This window comes from Alternaria dauci, chromosome 3 (genome assembly GCF_042100115.1).
Source record: "Alternaria dauci strain A2016 chromosome 3, whole genome shotgun sequence".
Taxonomy (NCBI): Eukaryota; Fungi; Ascomycota; class Dothideomycetes; order Pleosporales; family Pleosporaceae; genus Alternaria; species Alternaria dauci.
Genome location: NC_091274.1, coordinates 2,216,002 through 2,242,786, shown reverse-complemented (window position 1 = coordinate 2,242,786; position 26,785 = coordinate 2,216,002). Strand labels below are relative to the sequence as shown.

Here is a 26,785-nt window from a genome sequence, read left to right as displayed (position 1 = left end):
TACATTAAATCTATCTAACCCGCCACTTTCTCTACACCCCAATTCTATCTCGAGAATCAGCCTTGTCCGGTTTCTTGCACACTCGATCTACTGCCACGAACCTCACGCACATACACACACAAACAGTAAGATGGGTGTACGTTGCGGCCAGCTCCTTGGCTGCCCCTCCATGCCCCGCATAACATCATTCATCGGCTGACATTGTTGGATAGCTGGCCTCAAAGATGGCGGCGGCAAATGCTGCGTCTGGCTATCCTCCGCCGGGTGGACAAGGTAGCTACGTAAGTTTCCAGGTGAAATGTCCATGTTGGTAATGATTCACTAATGCAACACAGCCTGGCCAAACACAGTATCAAGCGTATCCAGGTGCCCAAGGTGCCGGTGTTTCCGCGGTAAGCCCAAAAAGCTCCTTCTTGTCACTTGCTCTGCGTCGTCATCGCCTGTTTTCTACCCGCCACCTGAGACTAGGCATTCGCAAACCTTTTACCCAGTCTCCACTCTGTTTTGGCTCCCAATAAACCCCGCGCCCGCCTGAAACAAATCCACTCTGGACTCGACGCGCCACACTTTGCTCCTGGACCTAGCCACATATGCCTCTATCAAGCAAAATGGCCTCTACCTACAACGCCTATCAGCCCAACGCCGGGCAGGCGCCAAATCCTTATGCGCAGCAGCAACAGCCTGCACCTCCGCTGCCTCTGCGTCCTGGTTCGTATGCGCCGCCACAGTCACCGTTTGCGCAACCAGTAGCCCCAAACTCCTATGGCACATCCTCGCCGTATCCTCAAGGACAGTCAGGGTATAGCAGACCTCCTCCGCCACCACCAGGACAACAGCCTCAATCCCCATATCCTCAGGCGCAGTCTCCGTATCCCCAGTCACCATTCCCCCAGTCGCCACAGTCAAATCAGGCGCCTCCAGCGCAGTGGAATCAACCCCCCTATGGACAACTACCACCTCAACAGTACCAGCAGCAAAGCCAATGGGGCCAACCACAACAACCCACTTACGGACAGCCGCCACAGCAGTATAGCCAACCTTACGGCCAGCAGCCCCCTTATCAGCAAAATGTTTGTACTAATCTAGACCTTTTCGATTTCTTGTCTCCTACTTTGAATTTTCAATACGTACGGGCAAAGATGCAGAGCTAGTGATATTTGTTCAAAATTTGTATACGTACTAACGTAACATTAGGGTGGTCCTCCGGGACAGCCTCCGCAGGGTCAGTATGGCGCACCTCCACCACAGGGAGGCTACGGCGGTCCCCCTCCTCCTCAACAGGTCCAAGCTGGGCCAGCTGAAGTCGCGGGCTACAAACAGCTGCTGCAAGCCTGTATCCAAGAAAAGGGCCTTCAGAACTTCCCAATTTGCCAGCACCTAGACCGGATTGCCCAAGATGCACCCTCAAAGATCAACCAAGTCATCCAGCGCTGGCGTATTCAAAAAGAGATCGCCAATGATATTGTCAAGCTAGCACTATACGATATCGTTCTATACATCGGTAGGTCGGCAAAGTCTAGGCCCCTGATCAAGCTGACACCTTCTAGATGACAGTGGTTCGATGCAGTTTGAAGAGGAAGGTAGCCGTATCAAAGACTTGCGCCTTATCCTGGAGCGAGTCTCTTTTGCTGCCACGCTCTTTGACAACGACGGAATCTCAGTTCGATGCATGAACACTGACCTCTCTAATGCTCGCAACCAACAGGGTCGATCCCTCCAAGATGGCGTCGCGACCGAGGCTCAGATCGAAGAGATCATGCGCGGCGTGAACTTCAAGGGCCTTACCCCCATGGGCAGCTCTATGGAAACAAAGGTCATCAATGAGATAGTACTTCCAAAGGCGCGTTCCGGACAGATGCAGAAGCCGGTGTTAGTCATCGCTATCACTGACGGGCAGCCGGCAGGTGAACAGCCAAACAAGATCTTTGACGTTATCAAAGGAACATACAGACAACTCCAGTCAACACCCTACGGCCGCGGCGCTGTCGCCTTTGAGTTCGCACAAGTTGGAAATGATACGACCGCCAGGGCATTCCTCGGTAAACTTGATGAGGATCCTGAGGTTGGCCCTATGATTGACTGCACATCCAGTAAGTGTCCCTATCGACGGATCAGATCCGTACTAACATGAATTCAGACTTCGAGAACGAACAAGAAGAAATGATGCGTGCCAACCCACCTGTCGATCTCACACCGGATCTCTGGATCATTAAGCTTCTTCTTGGTGCTATTGACAGAAGCTACGATTCCAAGGACGAGAAGACCAACCCAGCGCCTGGCGGCTATGGTGCGCCACCTGGTCAATATGGCGCGCCTCCGCAAGGCTATGGTCAACAGCCACCACAAGGTTACGGTGCCCCACCTGGTCAGCATCCGCCTCAAGGCTACGGCGCTCCTCCACAAGGCTATGGCCAACAGCCACCTCCACCAGGTCAGTATGGCCAGCAGCGACCACCTCAAGGTGGTCCCGGCGGATATCCAGGTCAACAACAGTACGGCCAACCGCCACCAGGTGGCAGGTACTAGGAGTTGGGTCATGTATCAAATTCCAAAGGTTTGGGTTCTGTGTCAGATATGGGCATGGCATGGAAATGGAATGATGCGTAAGTCTTGGGAATCATTGCTAGTACCCAGCTGTTGAACGTCCTCATGTCATCATACCATTACGATTCTCCTTGATTGGCGAGAGTTGAGCATTCTCCATGGCTTTTCGACGTGGAAGGTCTCTAGCAATTTCAACAGTTTTCCGCGATTCTTTTCCACGGAGATGTTTATCATGTCTTATCGTGCGTGGTCTCTCACATGTGAGCAACTGTTTGACATTGATTGCTAGCGACGTGATACAGCCTCTGCCAGTCAATCGTGACTCTTCCAACGCTAATATGTCACTGACAGTGCAAGTAGTGTGAAACGCCAAATTCACATCTGTATAGCGCTCGCGATTCTTCACTTTTCATTCAGCATCGATACTATTCACCAATTTCAGGCCGTATAATTAGCCATGGCGCGGAGTTCCTGCGAATCAACACCAATACACATCTGCAAACCTTCAGCAAACCCACACAAACCCAGAGTCTATATCTATCTCATACGTCATACACACAAGACACCGTCATGCCTCCGCCAACTAGTCCCGCAAAGCTCCATGGCGCTGCCTTGATAGCCCCAACTTACCATATCACGGTTAAAGGTGAAGATTCTGCCCCTTCTGGCCTCTTCTCCACACAAATCCATGCCATCGACAATGCTACAGAAGTACCTCCCGCTCGCGCACACCGTTCCTTCAGCACCGCATTAAACGACTGGAAATACGAAAACTTAGAATGGAACTCCGACCCCAATCGCGGTCTCAATCTGCGGCCCAGAATGAAATGCGAAGGAGAAAGAGAGGAGGATCGGGAAGACAAAGAGCATGTATGTGCGTATCATACTGAATCTAGCACGGAAAAATAATGAGAGGATACCGGACAAGCGGGAGGCGCCAGCTATGGCCCGTATGCAGCGGATAGCAAGGATGGCTGTTGGTAAGTCGATGTTCTGTCAATCCCAAGGATGTATCGTAACGCTGATGGGTGTTAAGGCATAATTCGTCGTGAAGAGCACTTCAAGATAATGTATAAGAAAGAGTTTTTGATCATTAGTAGTGAGAGTGAAAGGACGGTTGAAGCGAGCTTGTTCGTGGATAGTGAGGGCAAACTGGAGTTTGTTACGAAAGGGAGTGGCAACGATCATTACGAGGCTATTTCAAGGCTCGCAAATGTGGTAGCTGAGGATAAAAGGCGGCAAAGGGAGGCGCAGTTTCTGTCCACATATTATTGATGCTGCCAAGCGGCTCAAGGTTAGAAGCAAACGTTGAATCTTCATACATATACCTAGGTATACTCTCATGAAGCTGTGAGGGTGCCTTTGTGTATGTAGCACATGATGTCACGAAATTGGAAGATCCAAGACCTCTGTAGGAGTCCAGGTGGGATATCGATTCCTACACAATAGCTCAACGACATCGGAAGAATTTCAATAACAATTTCACACCCACACAAAACACCCGTGTGACGAGTGTGACGTGATGTCATACATTCCAGACGCCATTCGCTGCCGTCCCAGTATTTAGATTGGTCGCTAACGGCACTTTACATGAGTTTCCGGGGAAATAGATTGATTACGCGCACGAAAACCAGGCTCGCCTTCATCGCGAAACATGCCCCTGCACGCCACAACCACACTCTGAGGCGGGTACAATATAGCGACAATTTCAGCGTCTGCGCCTATGATCGGATTCTGAACAATGGAAGATCTTGGAAGTCATACGGTGGTGGTCTCGTGTGGCTGGAGAGCAACACAAGCAATGCTTCGCCTCGGTGACCATGCCCATTGCTGCTACAAGGCCGTGGGCAAGGGGCTCTCAGTCATCTAAAGACACTATCTGATGCTTGACTTACCAGGAGTAATCGGTCATTGCGCTCCGTTCCTTAATGAGGACAAGATGAGTAGTCAGTAACACCATCTGGACCGTGGAAGACATATAAGAGAAGAATCGAACACACTCCATCTCCATCAAAGCAACAACACTCGCTATCTGAAGCTTCACAGACCTTCTTCCTCACAGTCTCTATCATGTACACTTCCGCGCTCTTTCTCGGCGCTGTCGCCATCTTCCTCGACACTGCCTCCGCTCACGGCTTCGTCAAGGGCGTCAACGTGAAGGGAACCTTTACCAACGGCTCTGACCCAGTCTGGTACTACTACGCCAAGGATGCTCGTCCCCAAACTGCAGGCTGGGATGCTCTGAACCAAGACATCGGTTTCGTCGAGCCGAACTCCGTCGGCACTGCAGACGTGAATTGCCACAAGAGTGCCACAGCCGGACGTCTCTACGCCAACGTCAATGCTGGTGACACTATCGAATTCGAATGGAGCACCTGGCCCGACAGCCACAAGGGCCCGATTATAAACTACATCGCACCCTGCAATGGTGATTGCACCACTCTGACACCCGGTGCTCTCCGGTGGTCAAAGATCTCTCAGTCCGCCATCATCAGTCCCGGAACCTGGGTTACCGATAAGCTCATCGCGGACAAGTTCAAGGTTTCTACCGTTCTTCCAGCCAAACTTGCACCTGGCAACTATGTCATCCGCCACGAAATCATTGCACTTCACGGTGGCCAGAATGTGAATGGCGCGCAGCTTTACCCTCAGTGTAAGTTTCTTCATCACTCAGCACCACGAAGAATAAAAGATACTAACGGGTGTTCTAGGCCTGAATCTCAAGGTTGGAGGTAGCGGCTCAGTTAAGCCGACTGCTGGTGTTCCAGGTACGAGCTTGTACACAAAAGACATGCCTGGCATTGTGTTCAACCTCTACACCAACCCTACCACTTACACGTTCCCTGGTCCGGCCCTGTGGACCGCCGCTAACTAAATCTTCGTTTTTAAACGCTGTACCCGAAGAGAATAGGATTAGGGGGCTCTGGGATGTGGACTGGTGATGTCGATGGTTAACGATGTGTGCTGACTTCTTTTCGTGTTTATACTTTATCCTCCTGATAGTTACGTAGACCCAACAATCGTTTTTATAGTCCAACTTTCGCCCATGCTTCATAACCAAGGCGACGAGAAAACATGATTGGAATGTGATACAGCCAGATCACTGCGCAAAATCAGCAACCTTTACAGGCACCTGTTCTTGTAGAGCCTACAGAATCGAGGGCAGTCAACAAGTGGCCTAAATTGAAAAAGAGAATCTTGAAGTTTTGTAGAGGTATATTGCAAGCCTAGCCTAGTCCCTGGAACTAAAGCAGTAACAGTAGGAGGACTAGCCAGCCAACCATTTGGGTGAAAAACGCCAGACTCCTCATTCCCGTTTTGAACAATACACTCGACACACGATCGAACAGCTTCTCTCCCACACTCGCCGCATGCGCATTGCTCTCTTTACTTCCTGACCGTCTTGGCGGCCTTGCTGACGACCTTGACGAGCTCACCGTACGCCTCGGTGAACTCCTCGTCGCCCTCACCTGCCTTCTTACCCATCCTCTCTTTGCCAATCATGACCACGCTGGTGGGCCTCTTTGTTGCGCTAGCCTCGCCAAGCTGCGCGCGGCTCTTGATGTAGATATAAGGTACGTTGTGGTCTTCGCAGAGAACGGGGATATGCGCAATAACGTCCATGGGCGAGATGTCGGCGGCGATGACGACAATGGCGCTGGGGTCGCTGGAGGTACCCGCGCTTGAGGCGGCGGATTTGCGCAGAGCTTTTACAACTTCTTTCACACCACGACGGAGAGTCTTGGATTTGGCGGCTGTGGTGGAAGAAACGTTAGCTTTTCCTTGTTGCGCCAGACGCTAGGAAGATGAGACAGGAGGAACATACACTTCTTGACAGTCTTGAGAATCTTCTTGACCTCCTTGTCGTTGTCTGCAAGAGGGAATGCAAAGGGAACGAGTGCGCCGCGCGGCTCATCGCTGCCGTCCACAACGTTGACCATGGAGACTTCTGGCTCCTTCTCCAGCTCGGCCTCGAGCGCGTCTACCATTTCGACATCGCCCTTGACCTTCTTCTCCTTCTTGTCCTTCTTGCTCTTGGACACGCCATCGGTCTCCGCGCGCTTTTCCTTCTTTTCCTTCTTGTCCTTCTTGTCCTTCTTCAGCCTCTTCTCCTCGATATCTTTCGACATTGTATAGTAAGACGACTGTAGGTTATCGGCAGGAGTTAGAAATGTGGATATGTAGTGGTGGCTGGTAATGCGTCGTGCTGTGGTCGGGCTGGTCGCGGAGCTCTATTCGCGAAATTTTGGAAAAGTTCAGACTGGAGCTCAACGCGCTAGTGCTGCAACATGGCACGGACCATTTGTCAATTTTAGTGGCTTCACAATCAAGACCATAGTACGGCAAAGCACAGCGTAGGACATGCAGATATCGCAGACAAATCGCGATCCTGGTCGATTGAGACGTATTCGTGTGGTAATAGTTTTAATCAAATCGCATTTTTACTTCATGTCTACTACCGGGATATCCCCATCTCCGTCGTCGCGAAGTCGAACCATGAAATACTGTGGTATATGTAGAGAAAGAGCCAGGTGCCACCAAAATCAAAAGGCATTACCGAAGTAGAAGCAGATAACAAACAGGTATTAGCAGAAACACGTCAAAGGCAACGCTAGTAGTAACAACGCGCCTAGGGCCAGCCTTCGGTAGTCCAGAAATGCCGATGGGTATGAGCGAGGGAAAGATATTAGAAGAATACCAAACGAGGAGAGCATGAGCTCGAGTGCGTAGGATCTGGACCAGACCGCCCTGTACGCCGAATTACCCCAATCTTGAAAAGTGAAATAAGATAGGAATAGACTGATGCTGAATGCGCCAAACTCCTTGCCATGCTCCCGGGTGCAAGGAGACGACAACAGGCCAAAGAAAAGCCCACATTCTGTAAGAAGAAAAAGAGAGATCAAGACAAGCCCGCGAAAGACCGAGGGCAGCGCAAGTGATAGCTGCCGCTTAATAGGCCATTTGCATCTCGAGGACCTGAACGCCGCCGGCAGCCATTGACGGCGTCGCAGACCCAGATCGGGATGACATGGCATCTTCATAGCCAACAAGGGCTTGTGAATGTAGTTTGAAGGCCTCGCCCATGAGTTTGGTGATACTGTGTACTGTTAGTGAGAAGCCCAAAAGATGAATACTAGTTTACATACCCCCAAACAACGACCTCGTCAATCATGCTGCCCCATAGTCGCGCCACTGTGGAGCTCAGCTTTGCACCATAGACATCAACCGAGTCGTCGTCAAATAGGTTGCGCAGTTTGTTGTACATTGCTAGCTCCTCTTCGGTAGCTGGCTCTTCGTCGTGCTCCAGGCGGTAGAGCCACAGCGTTAGGATGACCATTAGATCCATGCCAGTAAGTGGATGCTCGATGCTCCAATTGGTAGCCGAAGTCCGTGCGACCCAACGTATGCCTTGTACAGCAGCAACCTCGATGCAGTCGAAGCATTCTTGAATGACCTTGATCATTTCTGGAGAGCGTTGAACCTTGTCGCGGGCGTTGGTCATGGCAGCAGCTACTTCGTACGAATCATGGTAACGGAGAGCTTCTTGAATGGACTTAAGATCGACCACTAGTCGGGCCCTGGTGTTCCTGTACAATGCCATGGCGTTGAAGATGAGTGGGTGGCCCTTGTGTGGAGCGCTTAGTTGAACAACGACCGTCTCCGGCTCGCATAATTCGAGAGACTTCTCCCAGGTCTCTAGAGCCAGACGAAGCTTGTACTCGGTGACTACGTCCTGAAGAGCTTCCGGGCTGCGCTTGTGGTACCAAACTTCGAGGAATAGTGCATTGATCATGACACGTGTGGCGAAGGCACTGTAGCGCGCAGTCTCGCCTTGGAATAAATTGTCATGTGCTTGACGGAAGGTGATGATCTTGGAAGCACTTAGACTTTCGCGCCATGCTTCATCGTCAGATACCTCCATGGTCCAGAGCGACTCCGAAGAGGGCAGCTCCAGGGTGTCGAATTCGTTGAAGCCCATTGCTGGTGTGTGGTTGTAGGTAAGAGTTAGCAGACCAAAGAAGATGTAGACGGCATAGTAAGTTCTACGGCATTGCTCGTCGACGACCCATTCTTCGTGGTTTGGTTGAGCGCCATCACGGGCGTCAGAACGAAGCTTCAGTTCGTATCGGTTTCCTGCGACCATCTGCGGTTTGTTAGCGGCTGTGATGAGTAGAGGAGGTATAAAACGTACGTTGGCGAGAAGACTCTTGATTGAACAGGCCCATTCGAGTCCTTTTGGATCACCACTCCAGCTGCTGAAGATCATGTTAAGGAGGGTGCTCTGCATAGTCCATAGAGGGCATTTGCGGGAACTGAAGTTCTCCTTGTTTTGCAGGAATTGGTTGACTAAAACCTTTGATCCAATGTGCAGCATGTAGGCTTGATCCTGATCAAAGATGTACAGGGCACCTATCGATAGCACGGCAAGCAGCAGCGGGGCAGACACCTCAGTAGGGTTGAAGGTGGCAGGATGCAAGAAGGGCAGATGGTGGTGGAACAGATCAAAGTACGTCTTCAACAGGCGGTTCAGCGTGTTCAGACTTGGCAAGTGGAACGTCTCCAAGAGCGCGTTTTCACTGTCATACTGCTTGATGTTCTCGTATATTCTTGCGCACTGCTCCTCCGAGTCTAGCTGGGGGGCGCGGGTCATCATCAGAGCCTGGTTGGGGCCGGGCGACTTGCGGTAATCAACAGGCGATACGGGGCCCATCATGGAGGGATAGGGCGAAAGAGCGCCAGGGGTACCCAGTCCGTTACCGCCATTCATTGCCGAGAAAGTAGGTGCGAGGCTGTCGCTGCCGGACATGGTGCGTTCCATTAATGGCGGAAGCTGATGGGGATGTGAGCCAAGCGCGCTGGCGCTGTTGAAGGCTGAGTGTGTGTTGGGCGAGGACTTGGGCTCTGACTGAGGTACCATTGAGTCTCTCCACGGCATCTGAGGCAGCATGTTCTGGCCTGGAGCAGTGTATGGGATGACAGGCTCCATCATGGATGGGCCCGTGGGCGATATGACGGGCTCGTTGTGCTCGGGAATCATCTCGGGTTCCTGGCTCGCCATTGCCTTGTGATGGAAATCGGTCATCAACATGGCAGCGGCGTTGAGGTCTTCATCCTCGTGCATCGCATCGTTGTCAGCTTCGATGCGCTCGAGAGTCGTCGCAGTTTCGACGGGAGCGGCTTTGGAAGGCCCTTGGTCGGCCGCCTTGGTGTTTGTTCGGCGCTTTTGCTCACTGGGAAGGGGCGCGCCACCGTCTTTGGCGTGAACGGTGCGGTCGTGGCGCAGGAGAAGATCGCGACGTACGAACGTGGATCTACACTTTAAACATCTGATGCAAAGTCAGTACATGTCTCACGTGTAGCTTGTACAGCCGCGTTTGCTTACTTGAAAGGCCTCTCTTTGGTATCTGTGGTGAGGGGCAAGTTAGCGATCTTGTTTCTCTTGTCTTCCCCGCAGCGCGCGACCACGTCGCGCATGTCCCGCATCAACAAACAGCTACCCCGCTCAAAACAATCGCATCTTCATCGCGAATACAAAGAATGAAACAGGGGAATACGAACGCGATCTTTCGTGTCTCGAACGATGCTCTGACCTCGAGAAGGCTCTGTTACAGAACCTAGAGGGTGGGAGGACGGAGTCAGTATCTGTCTCGCATGCAGTTCGTACAGGGAGATTACTAACTGGCACTTGTACTGTTGAAAGCAAGAAGTCAGCGGATGTCTCTGATGCATTTGGTACACGCACTACTTACCTTCTTCTCAGGAGCGCCTGTCTTGCGGACGGCTGGCGACGAGGTCGACGCCATCTCAATGGATGCGACGTATAGTATGGAGTTGTAGGGGTATGTGGCCGATGAGGGAAGATGCAGCGAAATGGCCAGAGGACGCGTCTCGTCAAAGGTCGTTGATGGGCGTGGTGGAGCAGCTGTACTCTTCGTTCATCCCGTAAAATCGCTATAAACAATGGTGCAGCACCGGAATGGCCGATGCGAAAGAGTGATGTACAGGCGTCAGCGCCGTCTGGCAGCGTGCGCAATGATGGAGTGATAATCGGCGTTGGCGTTGAGACGGATTGCGAGTGTTGAATGAGGGGGGTCCAAGGTCCAAAATCAATCGGGGGGGCATGGCGCACGGGCAGCCCAGCTGCCAGCCTCACCATCCCCTGCCCAGGTGGTCTTGGACTCATTACAACGCTAGCGCTTCTGACGCGACCTATTTATTAATTACCAAGTATGCTTTTGCTGGCTGGCTGGCTGGTTGTCTGGTTGTCTGTCCTATCTGTAGTTGTCATATTACAAGAGACAAGCGACATGTTGGGTCGGTCGTTCTTGCTCCACCTGACATTGGGACTTCCACACCCATCTCACTTTGTGTTTGCAACCATCAAACCAACAAAACCTCCATTACGAACCGGCCCCTCGCAACCAGGCACTGCACTCACAATCCGAGACATCCCTAACCACAGGCTTCTGGACCAACATGCAACATGGCGGCCGCCTATCCAATGGTTCTTCCCACAAGAGCCTCAACGAGCATGGCCTCTCCATCTACCCGCTGTCAGCGGAGTCGATTCTCCATCCACCAGTGACAAAGTGGCACGACAGTTCAAACTCCAAAGTGGCGGTAAGTACCTCGTGCTTTTACTCTTGGGGGAGTGGTCTAGTAACCGGGGCACCATTTATCAGATGCAGGCCATGCGCATGGTGGCTCACCGCCTCACTTCCTACGAAGGTATGCCTGCGCCATTGCTACTTACAACAGCTTCCAATACTTACAAAACACCCACCCCTCGCCCCTCTGTGGTCTGTGTCGCGCGATGACGAAGGGCGCGGGAAAAGGGGTTGCCCCTCGTCTACACACACACCATGACGCCAGGATGCCTCTCCAACTTCCACCATCAAATGTTGTGCCACGAGTAATTGCGAGACGATCGTCTGCTGCGCTCGTTCCTGGAACTCTATCCAGAAATCCGGGCCAGAAACGCGGTTCCCCGGACCCACCATCTCATGTTAGTCTGGTCCACATGTGCAGTAGACCAGAGAGCTTGCAGAGAGCTCATACGAACATTGCAATGCCGCGAACACGATTCTTCTTGCGCATATCGTTAGATATGACATTACCACCGAGCCGTCTGGCCGAGGTCTTTTCGGCCTGGCGAGACATCTCCGTTCCGACAGAGTCTCCCGTCAGCAGCAAGGTGGCAGAGTCCGCTAAAAACATGCCCCGCTTGTCTTCCTTGAATCGGGGATGCGCGTATGACCCTGGAGCTTGTAGCGTTGGCCGCGGCCTAGCAGACACTCTTGCTGCCATGACACCTAGCTGTTCTCACCGTTACTCTACCTCTCCAAGCCAGCAGCCGCTACACATGCCTCCTACAAATCCTCTAACGGCCCCTCGGTGACCATTGTGTCAGCGAGGGGCATTGCTTTTCAATGAAACCGCCCCGCGCTAGCACGTTTCTCGTAATGCTTTAGAAGCAAGGCGGGTTGTGGTGGTGGTTTCAAGTGGCATTGGATGGTCTGTCCTTGTAACACGGACGCGGCAGAGCCGGTGCTCATCCGCCTACGCCGTCACTTAATTTCGTTGTGATGGAGGCAACCGACTAGCTCATCTCAGTGAAGACGAATGGTGGTTGAAAGCTGACCAGGTCAGTGTATTGACATGGTGCCATGCCCAACACCGTTCTACAGCCAAATCGCATATGAAAGGCACATGCTTTCGGCCCAGCGTTACAGTGAATCTACTAATTTGACAATGGTCATGTCTGAACGGGTGGTTGCTGCAACCCCCACGTGCGACACGGCAGCTATCGCGTCCTGTTCTCCGTTTGATATGTCTCCTCCCGCAGCGACGCTTCGTCGTTTCTCAACAATACTGTCGTCTCGGGGGCAGCAAAAGATCTTGATCCATTCATGACTGACCCACCCTCCGGCCCATTGTCGCAGAACCCAAGAAATGCCATTTCCGCTTCCACGCGACAAACCAAGCAAGTTTGAGACTGGCATCGGCCACTAGGATCCGCAATAATCATCCCGAGCTTCCATCACACCTTCCATGGTGAGATACGCGTGTCAGTCACCGCTCTCGATCAGATGGGCGAGACGACCGCGGACTGCTACCCAGGTGCTATAGGCATGCTTTTGTAGTATCGCGGTGTTCTGCCGCCGGCCTCAACCATTGACTGCTGATGTCCTCGACATGTTCACTCGTCAAAGGGTTCAGCACCAAGCCCAAGTGAAAATCCCTGGTTGGACTGCGGGGCAGCAGGTATCATTCCGTGCAAACGCGAGGTGTAGGGATGACAAACGCAGAACGTCATAGGCTGAAGTCTGGACGGTTGTACAAGATACATGGTCGTACAATCCTCGATGCGCCGGCATCCGCCCGCAACGGGAGGGAAGCCCTGGTTATCCTTGAGGACCACGTTTCATAGCGCAAAGACCCCGAAATATGTAACGAGTCAGACGGTGTTCTAGATGAGCTTACAGCTTGTGGACAGCCTGATGTGCCCGCTCTACCGCCAGGTTCTTCGGCATCAAAAGCTCTTGCGCGTTACATCAATAGCTTGGTGGGGCCGTATTATCAACGGGAGATGTATACCATGCAAGGCCGATGTAGACAGCTTCTTTGGCTTTGACAGCTGCGGCGTAGACAAAGTTGATGTGGCCGGCTCCGGGGTTTGGTCGCTTACCCAACCGTCTGGCTATATTGCGATGCACAACATGGGCTGCAGGCAGGCAGGGCATATAGACGTGCATGAGAGGCAATGGGTAGGCAAGCTGGCGGGTTTCCGAGAATAGTCGTGTGGAAAGGAGGGGCCCGGAACTTGACACATGGTTAGCTACGTTTATCCATAGGTAGTAGGTAGGGCAGCGCCAAACACGTGATGACCCAGGTTATGGCACAGCACAAGCCGGTGGGGACGCTGGGCCCTCCACCGCTCACGACGGCTGCCAACGACCCGCCCTGGTGTTGCAGTTTCTTCCGCTCGAAACCGTTCTTCTCCTCAACCATATCCATACCGGCGTGCTTGGTGTGAGGCTCTATTCGCTGCGTTGCTCAGCTAGGCGCGCTCCTCATTCGCATGCCGGCGGCCTCTAGCCCAATTGCATGCCCTCATCCACCCCGGCCATTAACACGCGGTCATATCAGATCCTCGAAAACGACCGCGTCGTAAGACCAGTCGGCCCACATTGCGACCGCTTCTACTCTAGTCCAGGGTCGCAGCAGAGGAGTCGCGCCTGCGAGGCTGAAGATTGTTGCCTTCCTTCCCCGTGCCCCCACACGCCGCCGGTTGCGCCCTGAGGCACTGCAAGAATCACCACCACGATGAATGGCTTTAATGGCACGACGGACGCTGGCGGCATGTACGTCAAGGCGCTATACGACTACCAGGCCGACGACCGCACCAGTCTGAGCTTCCGGACGGGCGACATAATACAGGTCATCACCCAGCTCGAGAGCGGCTGGTGGGACGGAGTCATCCATGGGGTGCGCGGCTGGTTCCCCAGCAACTACTGCGCCGTCGTGCAGCGCCCCAGCGAGGACATTGAGAGCGACAGAGACGGCATCGACGCCGACGACGACCATGAGACGCGGTCGGCCGGCGGCGCTGAATTCGACACGTCTGACGGCGAGTCCCTGAGCGGTGGAAACGACACCATACTGCCCCTCGAGCGCAACAATGCTCCGCACAACAAGGAGGAGGAAGCCGCCTTCTGGATACCCCAGGCGACGCCCGACGGCATGCTCTTCTACTTCAACACCCTGACGGGCGTCAGCACAATGGAGCTGCCTTTGGAGTCGCCCTCTGCCAACGAGAGCGGTCCGCGCGACCGCACCGATGTCTTCGTGCCCGACATGTCGCGACCGCCGGCTGAGCTGCTAGCATCGGGCTCTGGGTACAACATGGAGGACACGGACGACGAAACCTCGGCCTCTGACTTGGAAGGCCCGGGAAACAAGGGCTCGTACCGCTCGCGCGTAAGTTTTGCGCTCCTGTACGTGGAGCGAATACTGACATGGCACCACAGCACAGGCACCGCTTGTCCGATGGTCTCTCGTCGGCCACGTCGATGGAGTCGATGAATGGTGGCTACCCGGCCAGGTCCTACGATCAAAGTGGCATGAGCTTTGCAGCTTCGGCTGCCATGCCCCCTACGGGCACGACGGCGACTTCCTTCGCCAACAGCCCAGCCCTGGGCGGCGGCGCGACGCATTCACGCAAGTTCTACGACGACGTCAGCCCCGTGCCTCTTACCTGGAACAGAATGGTCGAGGACATGCGACGCGCCATAGAGCGCTACAAGCAAGCCATCAACAACAGCGACAGGTCGGAATTCGTGAAGCGCGCCGAGGACATTTCAGACCACTTGCGACTGCTGCTTGCTGCTGGCTCGGGGACGACAGACAACCACTCTGGCAACCCTTCGATCATTTCCACAAACAAGGCCCTGTACCCTCACTTCCGAGAAACAATGTCGCGATTCTCAAAATTAGTCCTGTCCTCGCACATCGCTGCGTCCGACTTTCCCCCACCTGATTCCTACTCCAAGTGCCTGAAGGAGGCAGAAGGCGTGCTCAACGGTGTCTTCGGTTTTGTCGAGGTAGCACGTCAGCAGCGTGGAGAGGAGATTCCGCGTCTTGTGCCTGGCTTTGTCATGGGCAACAACACTGGAGGCAGCTGGCAAAACAACGGTACTGATTCGCGTGATGCCAACACCTCAATGTACTCTGACCAGGACGACTATGAGCCTCCCCTCGAACCAATCCTGAAGCTTGATTCGCGCGTACTCGAAAGACTGCAAGATGTCAAGAGATTGATCGTTTCCAGTCTCCGGCGGTTGGATGAGCAGCTGGTGCTTCGGGACACGGTCATCTCACATCGGAAACACCAGGCGATAGGCGACCACGTATGCAGTGCTGCAGGAAAGGTGCTAGAGGCTTGTCGGCCCTGGATATCCACCATCGAGCAAATCAACCTTGCGTCTCTGGACGCAGACGCCCAAGGGCAGCAACTAAGCGAGTTTAGCGTCCAGAAGCAGAAGGCCTATGATGTCGTATCTGAACTTGTGATTGCATGTCAAGGAGTAGCAGCACCACTGGGAGACGAGTGGGCTGAACTACGTGGGGATTCACTTGAGGATCGCATCAATGCTGTGCGAGCAATTGCCCGGGATCTGGAAGCGACGTGCGTCCAACAATACAGCCTGTTGCAACAATTGTCGGACACTGTCCCTCTCGCCGACATTGTAAGCCGTACAGACCCACGGAGAAATACCGATAGCGAGCTGCCGAACCACACCCGGGGGCCATCTGGACCTGAGAGACCATTGCTCGGCAACATCCCGAAGGCGGACACATACAGTGCAGGTACGCCTCTCGACGAAGCAAAGGTTGAGCCAGTCCGATCTGCAAACAGTAACAAGAAGCTCAAAGACTTCTTTGGTGAAGTTCCAGTGATTCCCCAACAGGCAATTGAAGAAACACCAGAGTACTTGAAGCTCGACCATGAGGGGGAAATATCCTATGATCACAAGTCTACCCCACCTCAACTGAAGGGTGGTACTCTGGCTGGCCTCGTAGAGCAGCTGACACGTCACGACCGCCTCGACCCAGCGTTCAACAATACCTTCTTACTCACGTACCGGTCGTTTACTACAGCTTCTGAGCTGTTCGAGATGTTGGTCAAGCGCTGGAGTATACAACCACCTCATGGACTGGCTAAGGAAGATTATCAACACTGGGTAGACAAGAAGCAGAAACCGATTCGATTTCGAGTTGTCAACATTCTCAAGAGTTGGTTCGATAATTACTGGATGGAGGGCAACGATGAGGAAGCACGGATTCTCATTCAACGGGTGTACAACTTTGCGAAAGACCATGTTGCGACCACTAGCACTCCGGGAGCAGCACCCCTGATGACATCGGTTGAACAACGATCTCGAGGACCAGACATGCCTACGAAACGCTTAGTCCTTACCTTGAGTGCCCAGACACCGCAGCCTATTCTACCCAAACATATGAAGAAGCTGAAGTTCCTCGATATCGACGCAACGGAATTCGCTCGACAACTCACCATTATCGAATCTAGATTGTACGGCAAGATCCGTCCGACGGAGTGCTTGAACAAGACATGGCAGAAGAAACTTGCTCCAGGCGAGCCTGACCCAGCCGCAAACGTCAAAGCGCTTATTCTACACTCTAACCAGTTGACGAACTGGGTCGCACAAATGATTCTCACACAGCAAGACGTCAAGCGCAGAGTTATTGTCATCAAGCACTTTGTCAATGTGGCAGATGTAAGGCAACTTAAGGATTCATATGAGGACAGTGGCTAACACGTATCAGAAATGTCGACAGTTGAACAACTTCTCCACACTAACTTCCATCATCTCAGCACTAGGAACTGCACCCATCCATCGCTTGAACAGGACCTGGAGCGCTGTGAACCAACGCTCCATGGCAACCTTGGAGAGCATGCGTAAGCTCATGGGTAGTACCAAGAATTTCGCAGAATACCGAGACACGTTACATCGAGCGAACCCACCCTGCATACCCTTCTTCGGTACGCAGCTCCCAACCAAATCTTTTTCATCAAGTAGCTAACTCGTCTAATTAGGTGTATATCTCACCGATCTGACGTTCATCGAAGATGGTATTCCCTCTCTAATCAAACGTACAAACCTCATCAACTTTGCAAAGCGCGCCAAGACAGCTGAAGTCATCCGCGACATTCAGCAATATCAGAACGTGCCCTACCCGCTACAACCCGTTCCCGAGTTGCAGGACTACATCCTCACCAATATGCAGTCAGCGGGCGATGTACACGAGATGTACGAGATGAGTTTGAGCGTCGAGCCAAGGGAACGCGAGGACGAAAAGATTGCAAGGTACACTACCTATTTCTCCTTTGATCGTACAAAGACTGGGCTGGAAGGCTAGCAAATAATATCAACCCGCGACGCGAGGAGGATACGACGAACGAACGGATAAGAACGCGTCTTTTGGAGAGAAGATGGGGCTAACGGCGTTTTAGGCTTCTCTCCGAGAGTGGATTCTTGTGATGAGATTGTGACAAATGACGATGATACCCCACACGAAACACTAGCATTTTTGGCTCAAAGGATTTGGAGTACTTGGATTGACCAAGGGCGTTTGCTGTTTTGATTTACCCTAACGACTGAATGAAAAGAGTTGGATCTTCATGGAACTTTTTTTTTGGCTGCTCTTCGGTGCTGGCGTAGAGCGCATGGAGCGGATGCGTATAGTTTACCTCCTCGGTCTGCGGAACCCGGTAAGCTCCGTCTTTCACGCGATATTATGATGAGCGACTGCGGTTAGGAAAATCTTCTCTTGTCATAGGCAGCGGATTGGCACATGTTGCCGTTGGTGCATCGACAGGTTTATAGCAATTTCACTCGCCAGGGTGGTACGTCACTCTGTGTTTAATCAATTACTGTGGCGTCGTTTGTTGAAGCTTTAGACCCTGGATCCATACAGAATGTATTTCTGGACGCAGACCTCGTGTTGTAAGCTCGCAGCTAGGTTGGGGCTCGTGTTTGACTACTGGGCGAGCGGCGAAGGGAGGCTCGGCGCTTCTGCTTTCTCTACCTCGTATTGCTGACAGTCCCCTGACTCTGTGGCTAGGGTGCCAATCTAACGGAGCGACTTGGAGTCTTTGAAGTGACGGTGAAGAAAACACCTGTTCACGATGATTTTGTGAGTTGGGATCGTCGCTTGTGCTGCGGGTGGAAGTCGGTTTACTGATATTTGTGCGTACTAAGACTAGGGGGGGTGCGCACTTGTAAGTTGTTTTGAACGCTCGCACCCGAAAGTCAAGACCAAGTTGACTTTCTCCCGGTGCTCCAGTAAATAGTCCAGCACATGTAGTTCACAATTTACCGCCTAGATTTCTGCGTTCGTCTCCAAGACGATTGGGGGTGCCGGCTTGCTCGTGTGACTGTCGCTGCAGAGTGCAACTTGACACGCCACTTACTGTGGATTGGAATTCGTATCCAAGATACCGCGGAGCCCCTTCGTCGCCGAGGATAACTATGTCAGACTGCTTTGGTGCTGGCTGATTATTTCTCTCGTGTCCCTCCCCGGCGGATCATCCTTTGCGGCAATTTCAATTTGGGGCAGGAAGAATATCCACCCGACGTGAGCATCGTGACCTCGATCTAGGAGACTAAGAAATGGTGCTTGCTAATGCGCGCTCACAGACCATGGCAACATGGAACATGGTACAAAGTTCAGGGCTGCGAGCAAAACCCAACTTCGCCTCCGCAACGATCATCCAGGCGCCCAGTCCAGTGGCCGGCGGCCTGATGGAAGACATGCCCCAGACTTCCATCCTTCCATGGCATCCGCGCACTTGCTACAACATAATGGTTCGGCAGGAGCATGCCGTCTTGTGAATGTCCCAATTCGTCGTTGCCGACCGTCGCCGGCCGATGATCACCCCCATGAAACCTGGCGGAAATTACCCACAAGGGAAAATCGCCAAATGAACGACAGCCGTTGCACAATTGGTAGTGGCATACCCCAGCTTTTTCATGTTTCCTGCCTGTCAGAAGACGCGGCGCACGGTGTGGTGTACAGCCGACGGTCCTTATGACCTAATGCCGAGGAAGTGATGATGCTCGCCGGGACTTGGATCCACGTGTAAAGTTGGTAAGACAGAGCTTGGGCGGGTTGTTGCTTTGACTGGGCCCTTGGTGTTGTGAGATCCGAGGCATGCCGGAATGGAGAATAGGGGTTGTCGTGGTTGCTTGTGCGCTGATGGTGGGTGGTTGATCAACAACAAACAAGACCAGAAGCAACATATTGTCGATCCATATACCGCAAGATGGTCGGTCATGAGGTTGATGGGCACATGCTTCTTGGTCCTATGACTCCTCGAGCGGGAACCGTTGGAAGATGCCATGAGCGATGCGAACAAGGCCTCGCACCCGCCCCCCTGGCTCGCTAAGTTCGCTTGAAAGCAATGGGTAATTTGTCGCTGCACAATGCAGGCGTTGTGCTGCCCTGTAATCAGGCGTGCACGCAAACGGTGCGGCAGGGGCGTTTTCATCGCCCTGTGATACGTTCGCTATTTCCTGAGCCATGTCACTAAGAGCGGAAAAGATTTCAAAGGATGCAGAGGATGCATGGCGCTCGTGAGCTGTTACTCGTCTAAGACGCTCGCGGCCTGTAGCATGTGGGGTCTGGAACAGGAGAGTCTGCGGCAAAGATGGCAGGTTTAGGAGAGCAGCATTGCTGCGCAAGCCTTGATATGATGAAGAAGAGGTGCGCTGGGGTGCGCTCTCGACGGTGACTGGGCAGAGACGAGGGAATGGCCAATCAAAGAGGTCGAGGTAGTGCGAGGGTTGTGGTGGACGCTGGCCAGTCGATGCACAATCCTGCTCCGAGCCTCTGAGGGGTTCGAGGGATAGTGCATGTGTTATCGCGCCTCTCAGCGCGGGTGACAGGAGCGGAGACAGCTGGGCACCGCGAGAGGCACGAATGAGGTCTCTTGGAGAGGGTCCTTATCGCCAGTCTTGTTGGGGGTAGGAATCGCTCCCCTAGATTATTCATGCTCAGCAACCCTCCGCCAGCCTTGCTCTGCGCCGTACTGTCGAGCTGATGGACGCAGCTCGTTCCTGCATACGATACGCCGCTGCTATTGACATTTGGCCCTGGAGAAGCGGCGCCGGGCGTGCGCTACTCGTCCTAGCCCGGACTTGGGTCAGCTGTGCCGGCCCACACAGTTACCTCGCACACGTTATTTCGGTGGCATTAACGGTCGATCCTAGGGACAACTAGCGGAGGCGCCCAGGCCCCAAGCTCGACGTGGGTGGTTCCTGCGTCCGTAATTGCGCTGCTTTGGGCGGACGTGCCGGGCTTTGCCATTCTGCACGAGAGAGGCCCAGCAGTTCATCATCAGCCATTGCGCTGCCCTGTCGTCTTGTCGTCCGACCTCTTTTACTTTTGGCCGGCCTCATCGCAACCACCTCTCTGCTCGCCTTCGCACGCTCTGCACCTGCTTTCTTATTTGTTCAACAAAAGGGCTCCACCTTTTGCCGTCACTCGCTTTAATATACTAATTTTCCAACAATGTTGTCGCGTCTTACTTGGGGCGCCTCGCCCTGGGTGTTGTTACTCGCCATGGCCCGCTTCTGTAAGTAGACGCCTCGCTTGCGACCGCAGAACCACTCCCAAACTGGCTCTCATGCTGACCCGCCAACTTCAATTAGCCAACGCTGCTTGCGAGTGTGGTTATTCCATCAATGCTACAACGGACCCTTCCTATGCCGTCTTCACCGAGCTCACGGAGAACGACTTTCTGCATACCTCGACCGACGATCTGAAGGAGGTTGGCTGGCAGCCTCAGGAATACAACGTCACCTCGCAAAATGCCAGAGGGCCATTTGGAAAGAGCATGGAGCTGTCCAACATTGTTCCAAACCCGTTCAAGAACGGATGGTCCGGTGAGGCTGACCACGGTGGAGACGCGGGACTCGAGTTGTGGGTGCGAGGTAATCACCAGGACGGTTTCGTCAGCGGTGCCGAGCTCGTCACTATGCGCAACGACTCTCTTCTTGGAAGCTTCCGTGTCGGCATGAAGCTCTCGAATTCGTCTGGAACCTGTGGCGCTTTCTTCTTTGTACGTTCATGCGCGACAACATGCCCGCGTTTCAGAGTTGGCTAACAACACACAGTACCACAACAACTCGCAAGAAATCGACATGGAATTCCTTTCCCATCAGTTCAACAACTCCCAAGGCGCCGTAAACCTCGTTCTTCAAAGTCCGGAATCCGTTACGCACGGTTACGATGCTCAAGGAACCAATGGTTTCGAAGTCAAGGCTCTCCCTTTTCGTCCGGACGAGATGTTCCACGAGTACCGGTTTGACTGGACACCCAACCGTGTTGCTTTCTACGTTGATGGCCAACTTCTCCACGTCATGACCGAAAACATCCCCACGGAGAGTGGTGGCATCTTTCTCAACCACTGGAGCAACGGCGACCCATCTTGGTCTGCAGGACCCCCGGATCAAGACACCGTCATGACCATCTCGTACATGAAGGCCTACTTCAACTCCACCGATACCGAGCGCTCCCAAAACGACTACAGGGACCGTTGCCCAACATACGATCCTGCGAAAGTTTGCGCTATCCCAAACCAGATGAGCCCGCCAGATCAAAGTCAAGGCGTGGACGCAGCGAAGACGTACTTCTTCTCAACAGACGGAGATGACATGACACCGGGTCAAACAACCTTCACCAGTAGCGCGAGCAGCATGTTCAGCGCGCCATCATTGTCGCTCGTAATCCCATTACTCGTCACGCTACTTAGCTTAACACTGGGGTGATGAGCTCTCTTGGAGCACTTCTCCCACTTCTTGCCCTGGGTCCCATGTTCTCCCAAGTCACAGACTGAGAACCTTTACGAGCATACGACTACTTTTACAGCATTCTTGGAGTAATACGGCTACTGCAGTCCGATTTTCACTCTTGTTTCAACTTCTCACCAGGCCCGTTTTCGGCCACCTTTTCTTTGATTCGGCAACATACTCAGGGCGCAGCACCGCCTATAGTGTCTCCTTTTGACTTCATTTCTTGTATATACCCTTTCCACGGGACTCTGCGAAGTCAGCCCGTTTGCCTACGCCCTCTGCCCTAGTCCGGCAACGGCCTTTACTCTACCTCGGCCCATCGTGGCAGAGATTTTAGTTGTACCGGAGCGCATTCCGCCGGGTGTTATCCCAACCATCCTGTCGACTCTCATACCCCCGTCTCACCATCGGCCGTCTGAACGACCGCGCCGCCTGTTTTTTGCATTGGAAAGAGAAAAGCATCGGAAGATACCATCTTAGACCATTACGCGTCAATATATCCTAGCTTATCAAAGCTACAGTCACAGAAATTACAATCACATCTTATACTATCATCTCCTCGCAGGTTATGTTCTAGGTACATAACCCTGCATTTCAGTCTTCGCAATGATTCCAGTTTGTAACATGCGTACGTTGCATTCGCGCAAGGACTACGAATTAGCTAGCATCGGACGGGGAATGTTTCACTTCTACTCTGTGGAGTTGGCTACAGTTACGGAACCTCACTCCGCAAGTGTCGGAGGGCATTCCAATATCTCTTGGGCGGTCGGCCATGGCCGCTTAGGCGCGCTAGACAAAGCCATCGAGTCTTGCGCAGTTTGTCGGGAGGCGTGCGTGGTTTTGTTCACGCGACGCGCCTATACAAAGGTCAATTTCATAGTGTCCGTGGCTATAGCTAGCTAGCTAGCTAGCTAGACCGCATTCCCCGACACCATCTGCCCTAGCACCTCAAGTCACTTTTAGACTATCGATACTAGCCAAGGCCACGAGGTTGGGAACACTACCAGATTTCCCCTAGGACAGCAGCTTACCCGCTTGCAGATAATGCGGTCCAGCGCTGCGCCAAAATCCACTCGTGGCGTCTGCCGGTGCGTTTCGGTACTTGGATTAGCAGCAAGGTGGTAGTGTCAGTCCAGTGACGTAAAGCTGCGCTACAACTCGGCGCCGTTGGACTCCGGGGCTTTGACTTGTATCTCTTGTATGGGTGGAGCGACGGCTCCTAAGGACGGTCCAGGTACTCCCGTGATAGTGGGGCAGAGAGGCCATTACAGGCAATGGCGTGAAGATATTCCGATTTGAATGACGCCTCGCTGAGCAGACAGGATCACGATGTGAGTTTTGCTATTTTCCGGGTCGATGTGCTAAGATTGTGGCTTCGCACAACCTTATAGTTTTTTTCTTTCTTTCTTCGTCTACGAGTATTCGGGAGGGGACCCGAAACCCATGGGCCTTTGGGAAAGGCTGCTCAGGTGCATGCACGACCCTCTTAATCCAATTGTTCTCCTGCATTCTTGCTGCAGAACAAGCGTTCTGTTAGCGTCGGGCTTGTATATCCCTGGATAGCAGCAGAAGCTTATTTGAAGTCGGCATTATTAAGCTAGGCGATGTGCTGCCATGGACAGGGCCGTGTTGTCACGACGACCGCAACTGATGGATTGTGTAGCGACACCGCGAACCTCTCAAAGATCATGGTATCTGACAGCACCAGATGAACACTAGCTGTCTCTTTGGCTGGACTTGTCTCCAGACTGGACATGCGAGGAAGCTCCTTCGTGGTCGCTGCGCGCAATGCATACCTATGAGCTGGAAGGCTCCATAGCGAGTAAGCTATTCAGATATCTCATAGCTGAATCATTGGTTGGCTTTCAGAAGTGTAAGAAGTCGTGAACCCAAAGGCCAGTGTAGACGCCATCAACGCACACCGTTCTCTGTAACCAGGCTGTCAGTCACGACTTCAGGCATCAATTTATCGAACCATGGCTCACCAGGCAGGAGCTACACTCCTTATCAGCTATTTGAAGAAGTAGCGGTGGTTTTGGAAGCAGCTGTTACCTATCCGCAGGGAGAGCCGTTCCTTCTGCATTGGCTCAGGGTTCAGTCGTTGCGTTTGTATCCTCGCAGCAGAACTCCAACACTGCAGCTTTGCAGCCACACAATCGTTCAGTTTCACACCCTTTTTGGATCCAGCAGCTCTCGTGCGTCTCCAACTCCTTGACTTTTGGCTTTTTGGCTTCTTCACCTGTTACCTGTCGCGTTTTCTACTGCGCATTACGATACATTTCATATGACATCCTCTCATTGCAAACAAATTCGGCGCGATCGTACCTGAATCACATTACGTCCTTCTTGCCTCTTGTGTCTCCAGTATAGGTTCCTTCGTCGCATTGGTCTGTTCATCTGTTCAATACCGGATTCGTGCTTCGGTCTCGAGCTCGCACACACGAAACCAACTCGTGGCCGGTCAACCTTGCATCCCTCTATCCCACGCAGAATGCGCGTCCAAATATCCACCACTTTACTGCTATCGGTAGTGGTAAACGGTAGACTCTTCGCCGAGTCCGAATACCTGCGAGACGTTGAGAATGACACCACGACGACAAGCGCAAGTCCGGCTTCACTGCCTACATCGGATTCGCCCGCTGCAACACCCACAGGTCATTCGAGAGGCATTGAGTAACCACACACTGTGATAAGACATGGCGGCAGAGCAGCTACTGACTCAACTCAGACTCCGTCAGGCACTAGGCATGGCTCAAGTCGGCGGTGCGCCTGCGCCTGTCCAGCAACCGCGTGCCCCGATCATAGTAACCGTAACAGCAACTGCGAAGCCTGCTACTACAGTCGAGCCTGCACCACTACCAGCACCCGTGCATCCAGATCCTGTACCCCCAATCAATGTCGCTGGGACAGCGGGCACAGATGTTACGCGCTTAGCGATACCTACAAGTACATTCAGCAACGTGCCCTTCTACACAGTAGTATGGGCTGAGACATGGATCGGCGGAACATATTCGACCTGGTGGCCATACACAATATCCCTCGACTTTGAACCTGCGCAGACGGACATTCCACTCCCAGGCGTGGGAACAATCGGCATGGGCACATTGACTGGTAGGACTGGTATCACGCGGACTGTCGTGGTGAATGCTGCTCCTACATCAGGAGTAGGATGGGCCAAGGGTCTCGTTGCAGCTGTTGGTGTTGGTATGGCGGGCATAGTGGTATGAAAATGAGTGGTGATCACAAACACTTGAATGGCCCGAGGGAGGGCCAGAACTACTCTATCGAGCGCGGATCTGGACAACACAGCATCGTCATATATGACATATGAACGATTTACGAGACATGCTTACGATACGAATTACAATAACGACGATAAGGATGGGAACGAAGACAGGAAGATAGGCAATTAATAATGTCCATAACTTCTAGTAAAATGTGGAGAATTCCACTGACATTGATGTGAAAGTTGCCAGTATACGTTATACTATCGTCATTTGGTATAAAAGCACCAGATGAAACCAGCGATCAGAACGAAGGTTGTATGATGTCGATTTGACGAGACAATGGTAGACAATTTTATCTTGTCTACTGATATACGTATGGAACTGGGTATGTCTTGTGCGCTGATTTCAAAACGTCTTATCTCTCGTCCTGTGCGATCCTGCTGAGTACCCTCTTAGGTCTCCGAAGACTTGGTGAGGTACCTAGTCGTGACAGGCAGTGCGCCACTGAGCGTTCCAGGTGCTCACGCTAGAGAATTTTCCACCAGCATTGCAGTTATTGTCCGCAAACACCGCCTTGGCGTACATGCAAGTTGCTGTGCAATCACCTCTGCCGTTTTCCTATGATTCTGATGAGTTTCTTGTCGCTCTCCTCAACAGTCTCAACAGTCTCGACGAGCTTACCGCGACACAGCAATGGGAACTGTCCGAGTACAGGCACTGGCAGTAGTAGGCGGCGGCCTGGGTACCAACGGCCATGGTAAGGAGCAGCCCAACGACGGCGGAGAAGCGCATGTTGGCGGTAGGTTGGAAATGCAAGGTAGAGGAGGGTAGACTTTGTTCCGATGGATGTAGAAATTGTGGTTTAACTGATTAAATGGCAGGCTGTTGAAGTGTTTTATAGTGTGAATACTATTTGTATCACGATAACTCGATCGTGTTCGGCAATAATCTTGTCAATCGGTCGGTCTAATACCTCCTCGACTCAGTGTAGTAAGACCATAATCGCCATTGCTTCTCCAACCCCTCGAGCTTTACAAGAAGTTCTATAGAGGTTAAAGACATTCTAAAGGCAGTTGTAAGTTATTCTTCTGGTTGTCTAGTATTGCAACCAGACAGCTCGACCGGGGGGGGAGTGAATTGTACTTCTCTGACCAACTCCCTTGTCTGATCAACTCGCTTATCAGAACGACTCGCTTGTTAACTATGTTGACCAGATGTAGGTGTTTAGAGCTGCCTTTGGGTCTCCTGATGGAGGTCTTGTGGAGGTCTTGTATGGCAGTGATCATTGGGTAATGGATGTGTGATGATGAAATAAAATAGAAGGCATAACTCTCCTTCTTGTAGCATTATAGACCCTCACCCCGGCCGATTTAAATAATAGTCGCATATAAGATGAGCATATGATTGTTAAGATCAAGGGTCACTCAGGGATGTCGAAGTACTGAGAGGTCTTGGGTACAATCACTGGGTCAGGGTCACTTAGAGGTCTACAGTAAAGGAAGCCATTTGATCAATACGGTACTTACCATGTAAATTGAGCGTATACCTCGTATAAAACATCTAGGTGTTGAGTGGGTAGTTTGATCTGGGCCCAGAAGACAAGCCCGTTCAAGCTCGTTCAAGCTCGTTCAAGCT

At 52.6% G+C, this 26,785-nt stretch overlaps 8 protein-coding genes across 8 annotated transcripts; 5 read left to right on the top strand and 3 right to left on the bottom strand.

Annotated features, from left to right (window-relative positions):
• The first annotated feature begins 6 nt into the window (after positions 1-6).
• On the top strand, positions 7-2,740 carry ACET3X_004382 (uncharacterized protein). Its single transcript, XM_069450580.1, has 6 exons — positions 7-136; positions 213-281; positions 336-392; positions 1,195-1,501; positions 1,548-2,090; positions 2,138-2,740. Exons 1-6 carry the CDS (start codon positions 131-133, stop codon positions 2,524-2,526), a joined length of 1,371 nt encoding a protein of 456 aa, XP_069308360.1. The 5' UTR covers positions 7-130; the 3' UTR covers positions 2,527-2,740.
• A 374-nt stretch (positions 2,741-3,114) lies between these two features.
• Positions 3,115-3,596, top strand: ACET3X_004381 (uncharacterized protein; the record flags this gene model as incomplete). Its single annotated transcript, XM_069450578.1, has 3 exons — positions 3,115-3,414; positions 3,460-3,524; positions 3,581-3,596. 3 exons carry the CDS (start codon positions 3,115-3,117, stop codon positions 3,594-3,596), a joined length of 381 nt encoding a protein of 126 aa, XP_069308359.1.
• A 1,018-nt stretch (positions 3,597-4,614) lies between these two features.
• Positions 4,615-5,419, top strand: ACET3X_004380 (uncharacterized protein; the record flags this gene model as incomplete). The annotated part of the gene is made up of 2 exons (XM_069450577.1): positions 4,615-5,197; positions 5,256-5,419. The coding sequence occupies 2 exons, from the start codon at positions 4,615-4,617 to the stop codon at positions 5,417-5,419; spliced, it is 747 nt and encodes a 248-aa protein (XP_069308358.1).
• A 410-nt stretch (positions 5,420-5,829) lies between these two features.
• ACET3X_004379 (40S ribosomal eS12 domain-containing protein) lies at positions 5,830-6,779 on the bottom strand. Its single transcript, XM_069450576.1, has 2 exons — positions 6,371-6,779; positions 5,830-6,299 (listed from the first exon to the last, which is right to left on the bottom strand). Exons 1-2 carry the CDS (start codon positions 6,672-6,674, stop codon positions 5,932-5,934), a joined length of 672 nt encoding a protein of 223 aa, XP_069308357.1. The 5' UTR covers positions 6,675-6,779; the 3' UTR covers positions 5,830-5,931.
• Positions 6,780-6,957: 178 nt separating this feature from the next.
• On the bottom strand, positions 6,958-10,617 carry ACET3X_004378 (uncharacterized protein). Its single transcript, XM_069450575.1, has 7 exons — positions 10,296-10,617; positions 10,226-10,236; positions 10,105-10,160; positions 9,929-9,950; positions 8,738-9,872; positions 7,692-8,689; positions 6,958-7,642 (listed from the first exon to the last, which is right to left on the bottom strand). Exons 1-7 carry the CDS (start codon positions 10,347-10,349, stop codon positions 7,495-7,497), a joined length of 2,424 nt encoding a protein of 807 aa, XP_069308356.1. The 5' UTR covers positions 10,350-10,617; the 3' UTR covers positions 6,958-7,494.
• Positions 10,618-13,872: 3,255 nt separating this feature from the next.
• Positions 13,873-17,963, top strand: ACET3X_004377 (uncharacterized protein; the record flags this gene model as incomplete). Its single annotated transcript, XM_069450574.1, has 5 exons — positions 13,873-14,526; positions 14,577-16,844; positions 16,894-17,110; positions 17,165-17,435; positions 17,582-17,963. The coding sequence occupies 5 exons, from the start codon at positions 13,873-13,875 to the stop codon at positions 17,607-17,609; spliced, it is 3,438 nt and encodes a 1,145-aa protein (XP_069308355.1). The 3' UTR covers positions 17,610-17,963.
• Positions 17,964-20,485: 2,522 nt separating this feature from the next.
• Positions 20,486-22,450, top strand: ACET3X_004376 (uncharacterized protein). Its single transcript, XM_069450573.1, has 3 exons — positions 20,486-20,704; positions 20,781-21,190; positions 21,246-22,450. Exons 1-3 carry the CDS (start codon positions 20,641-20,643, stop codon positions 21,897-21,899), a joined length of 1,128 nt encoding a protein of 375 aa, XP_069308354.1. The 5' UTR covers positions 20,486-20,640; the 3' UTR covers positions 21,900-22,450.
• A 3,180-nt stretch (positions 22,451-25,630) lies between these two features.
• ACET3X_004375 (uncharacterized protein) lies at positions 25,631-25,942 on the bottom strand (the record flags this gene model as incomplete). Its single annotated transcript, XM_069450572.1, has 2 exons — positions 25,631-25,768; positions 25,832-25,942. The coding sequence occupies 2 exons, from the start codon at positions 25,940-25,942 to the stop codon at positions 25,631-25,633; spliced, it is 249 nt and encodes an 82-aa protein (XP_069308353.1).
• Between the last annotated feature and the right edge of the window lie 843 nt (positions 25,943-26,785).

Bases quoted from the DNA above. Each gene is read 5' to 3' on its own strand.
- ACET3X_004382 (XM_069450580.1), top strand. The intron at 393-1,194 runs GTAAGCCCAAAA...ACGTAACATTAG, and splicing joins AAGGTGCCGGTGTTTCCGCG to GGTGGTCCTCCGGGACAGCC. The intron at 2,091-2,137 runs GTAAGTGTCCCT...ACATGAATTCAG, and splicing joins TATGATTGACTGCACATCCA to ACTTCGAGAACGAACAAGAA.
- ACET3X_004378 (XM_069450575.1), bottom strand. From the start codon at position 10,349: ATGGCGTCGACCTCGTCGCCAGCCGTCCGCAAGACAGGCGCTCCTGAG. The intron at 8,690-8,737 runs GTACGTTTTATA...AACAAACCGCAG, and splicing joins TCAAGAGTCTTCTCGCCAAC to ATGGTCGCAGGAAACCGATA. The intron at 7,643-7,691 runs GTATGTAAACTA...AACAGTACACAG, and splicing joins GACGAGGTCGTTGTTTGGGG to TATCACCAAACTCATGGGCG.
- ACET3X_004376 (XM_069450573.1), top strand. From the start codon at position 20,641: ATGTTGTCGCGTCTTACTTGGGGCGCCTCGCCCTGGGTGTTGTTACTC. The intron at 20,705-20,780 runs GTAAGTAGACGC...AACTTCAATTAG, and splicing joins ACTCGCCATGGCCCGCTTCT to CCAACGCTGCTTGCGAGTGT. The intron at 21,191-21,245 runs GTACGTTCATGC...AACAACACACAG, and splicing joins CCTGTGGCGCTTTCTTCTTT to TACCACAACAACTCGCAAGA.
- ACET3X_004379 (XM_069450576.1), bottom strand. From the start codon at position 6,674: ATGTCGAAAGATATCGAGGAGAAGAGGCTGAAGAAGGACAAGAAGGAC. The intron at 6,300-6,370 runs GTATGTTCCTCC...CTTCCACCACAG, and splicing joins TCTCAAGACTGTCAAGAAGT to CCGCCAAATCCAAGACTCTC.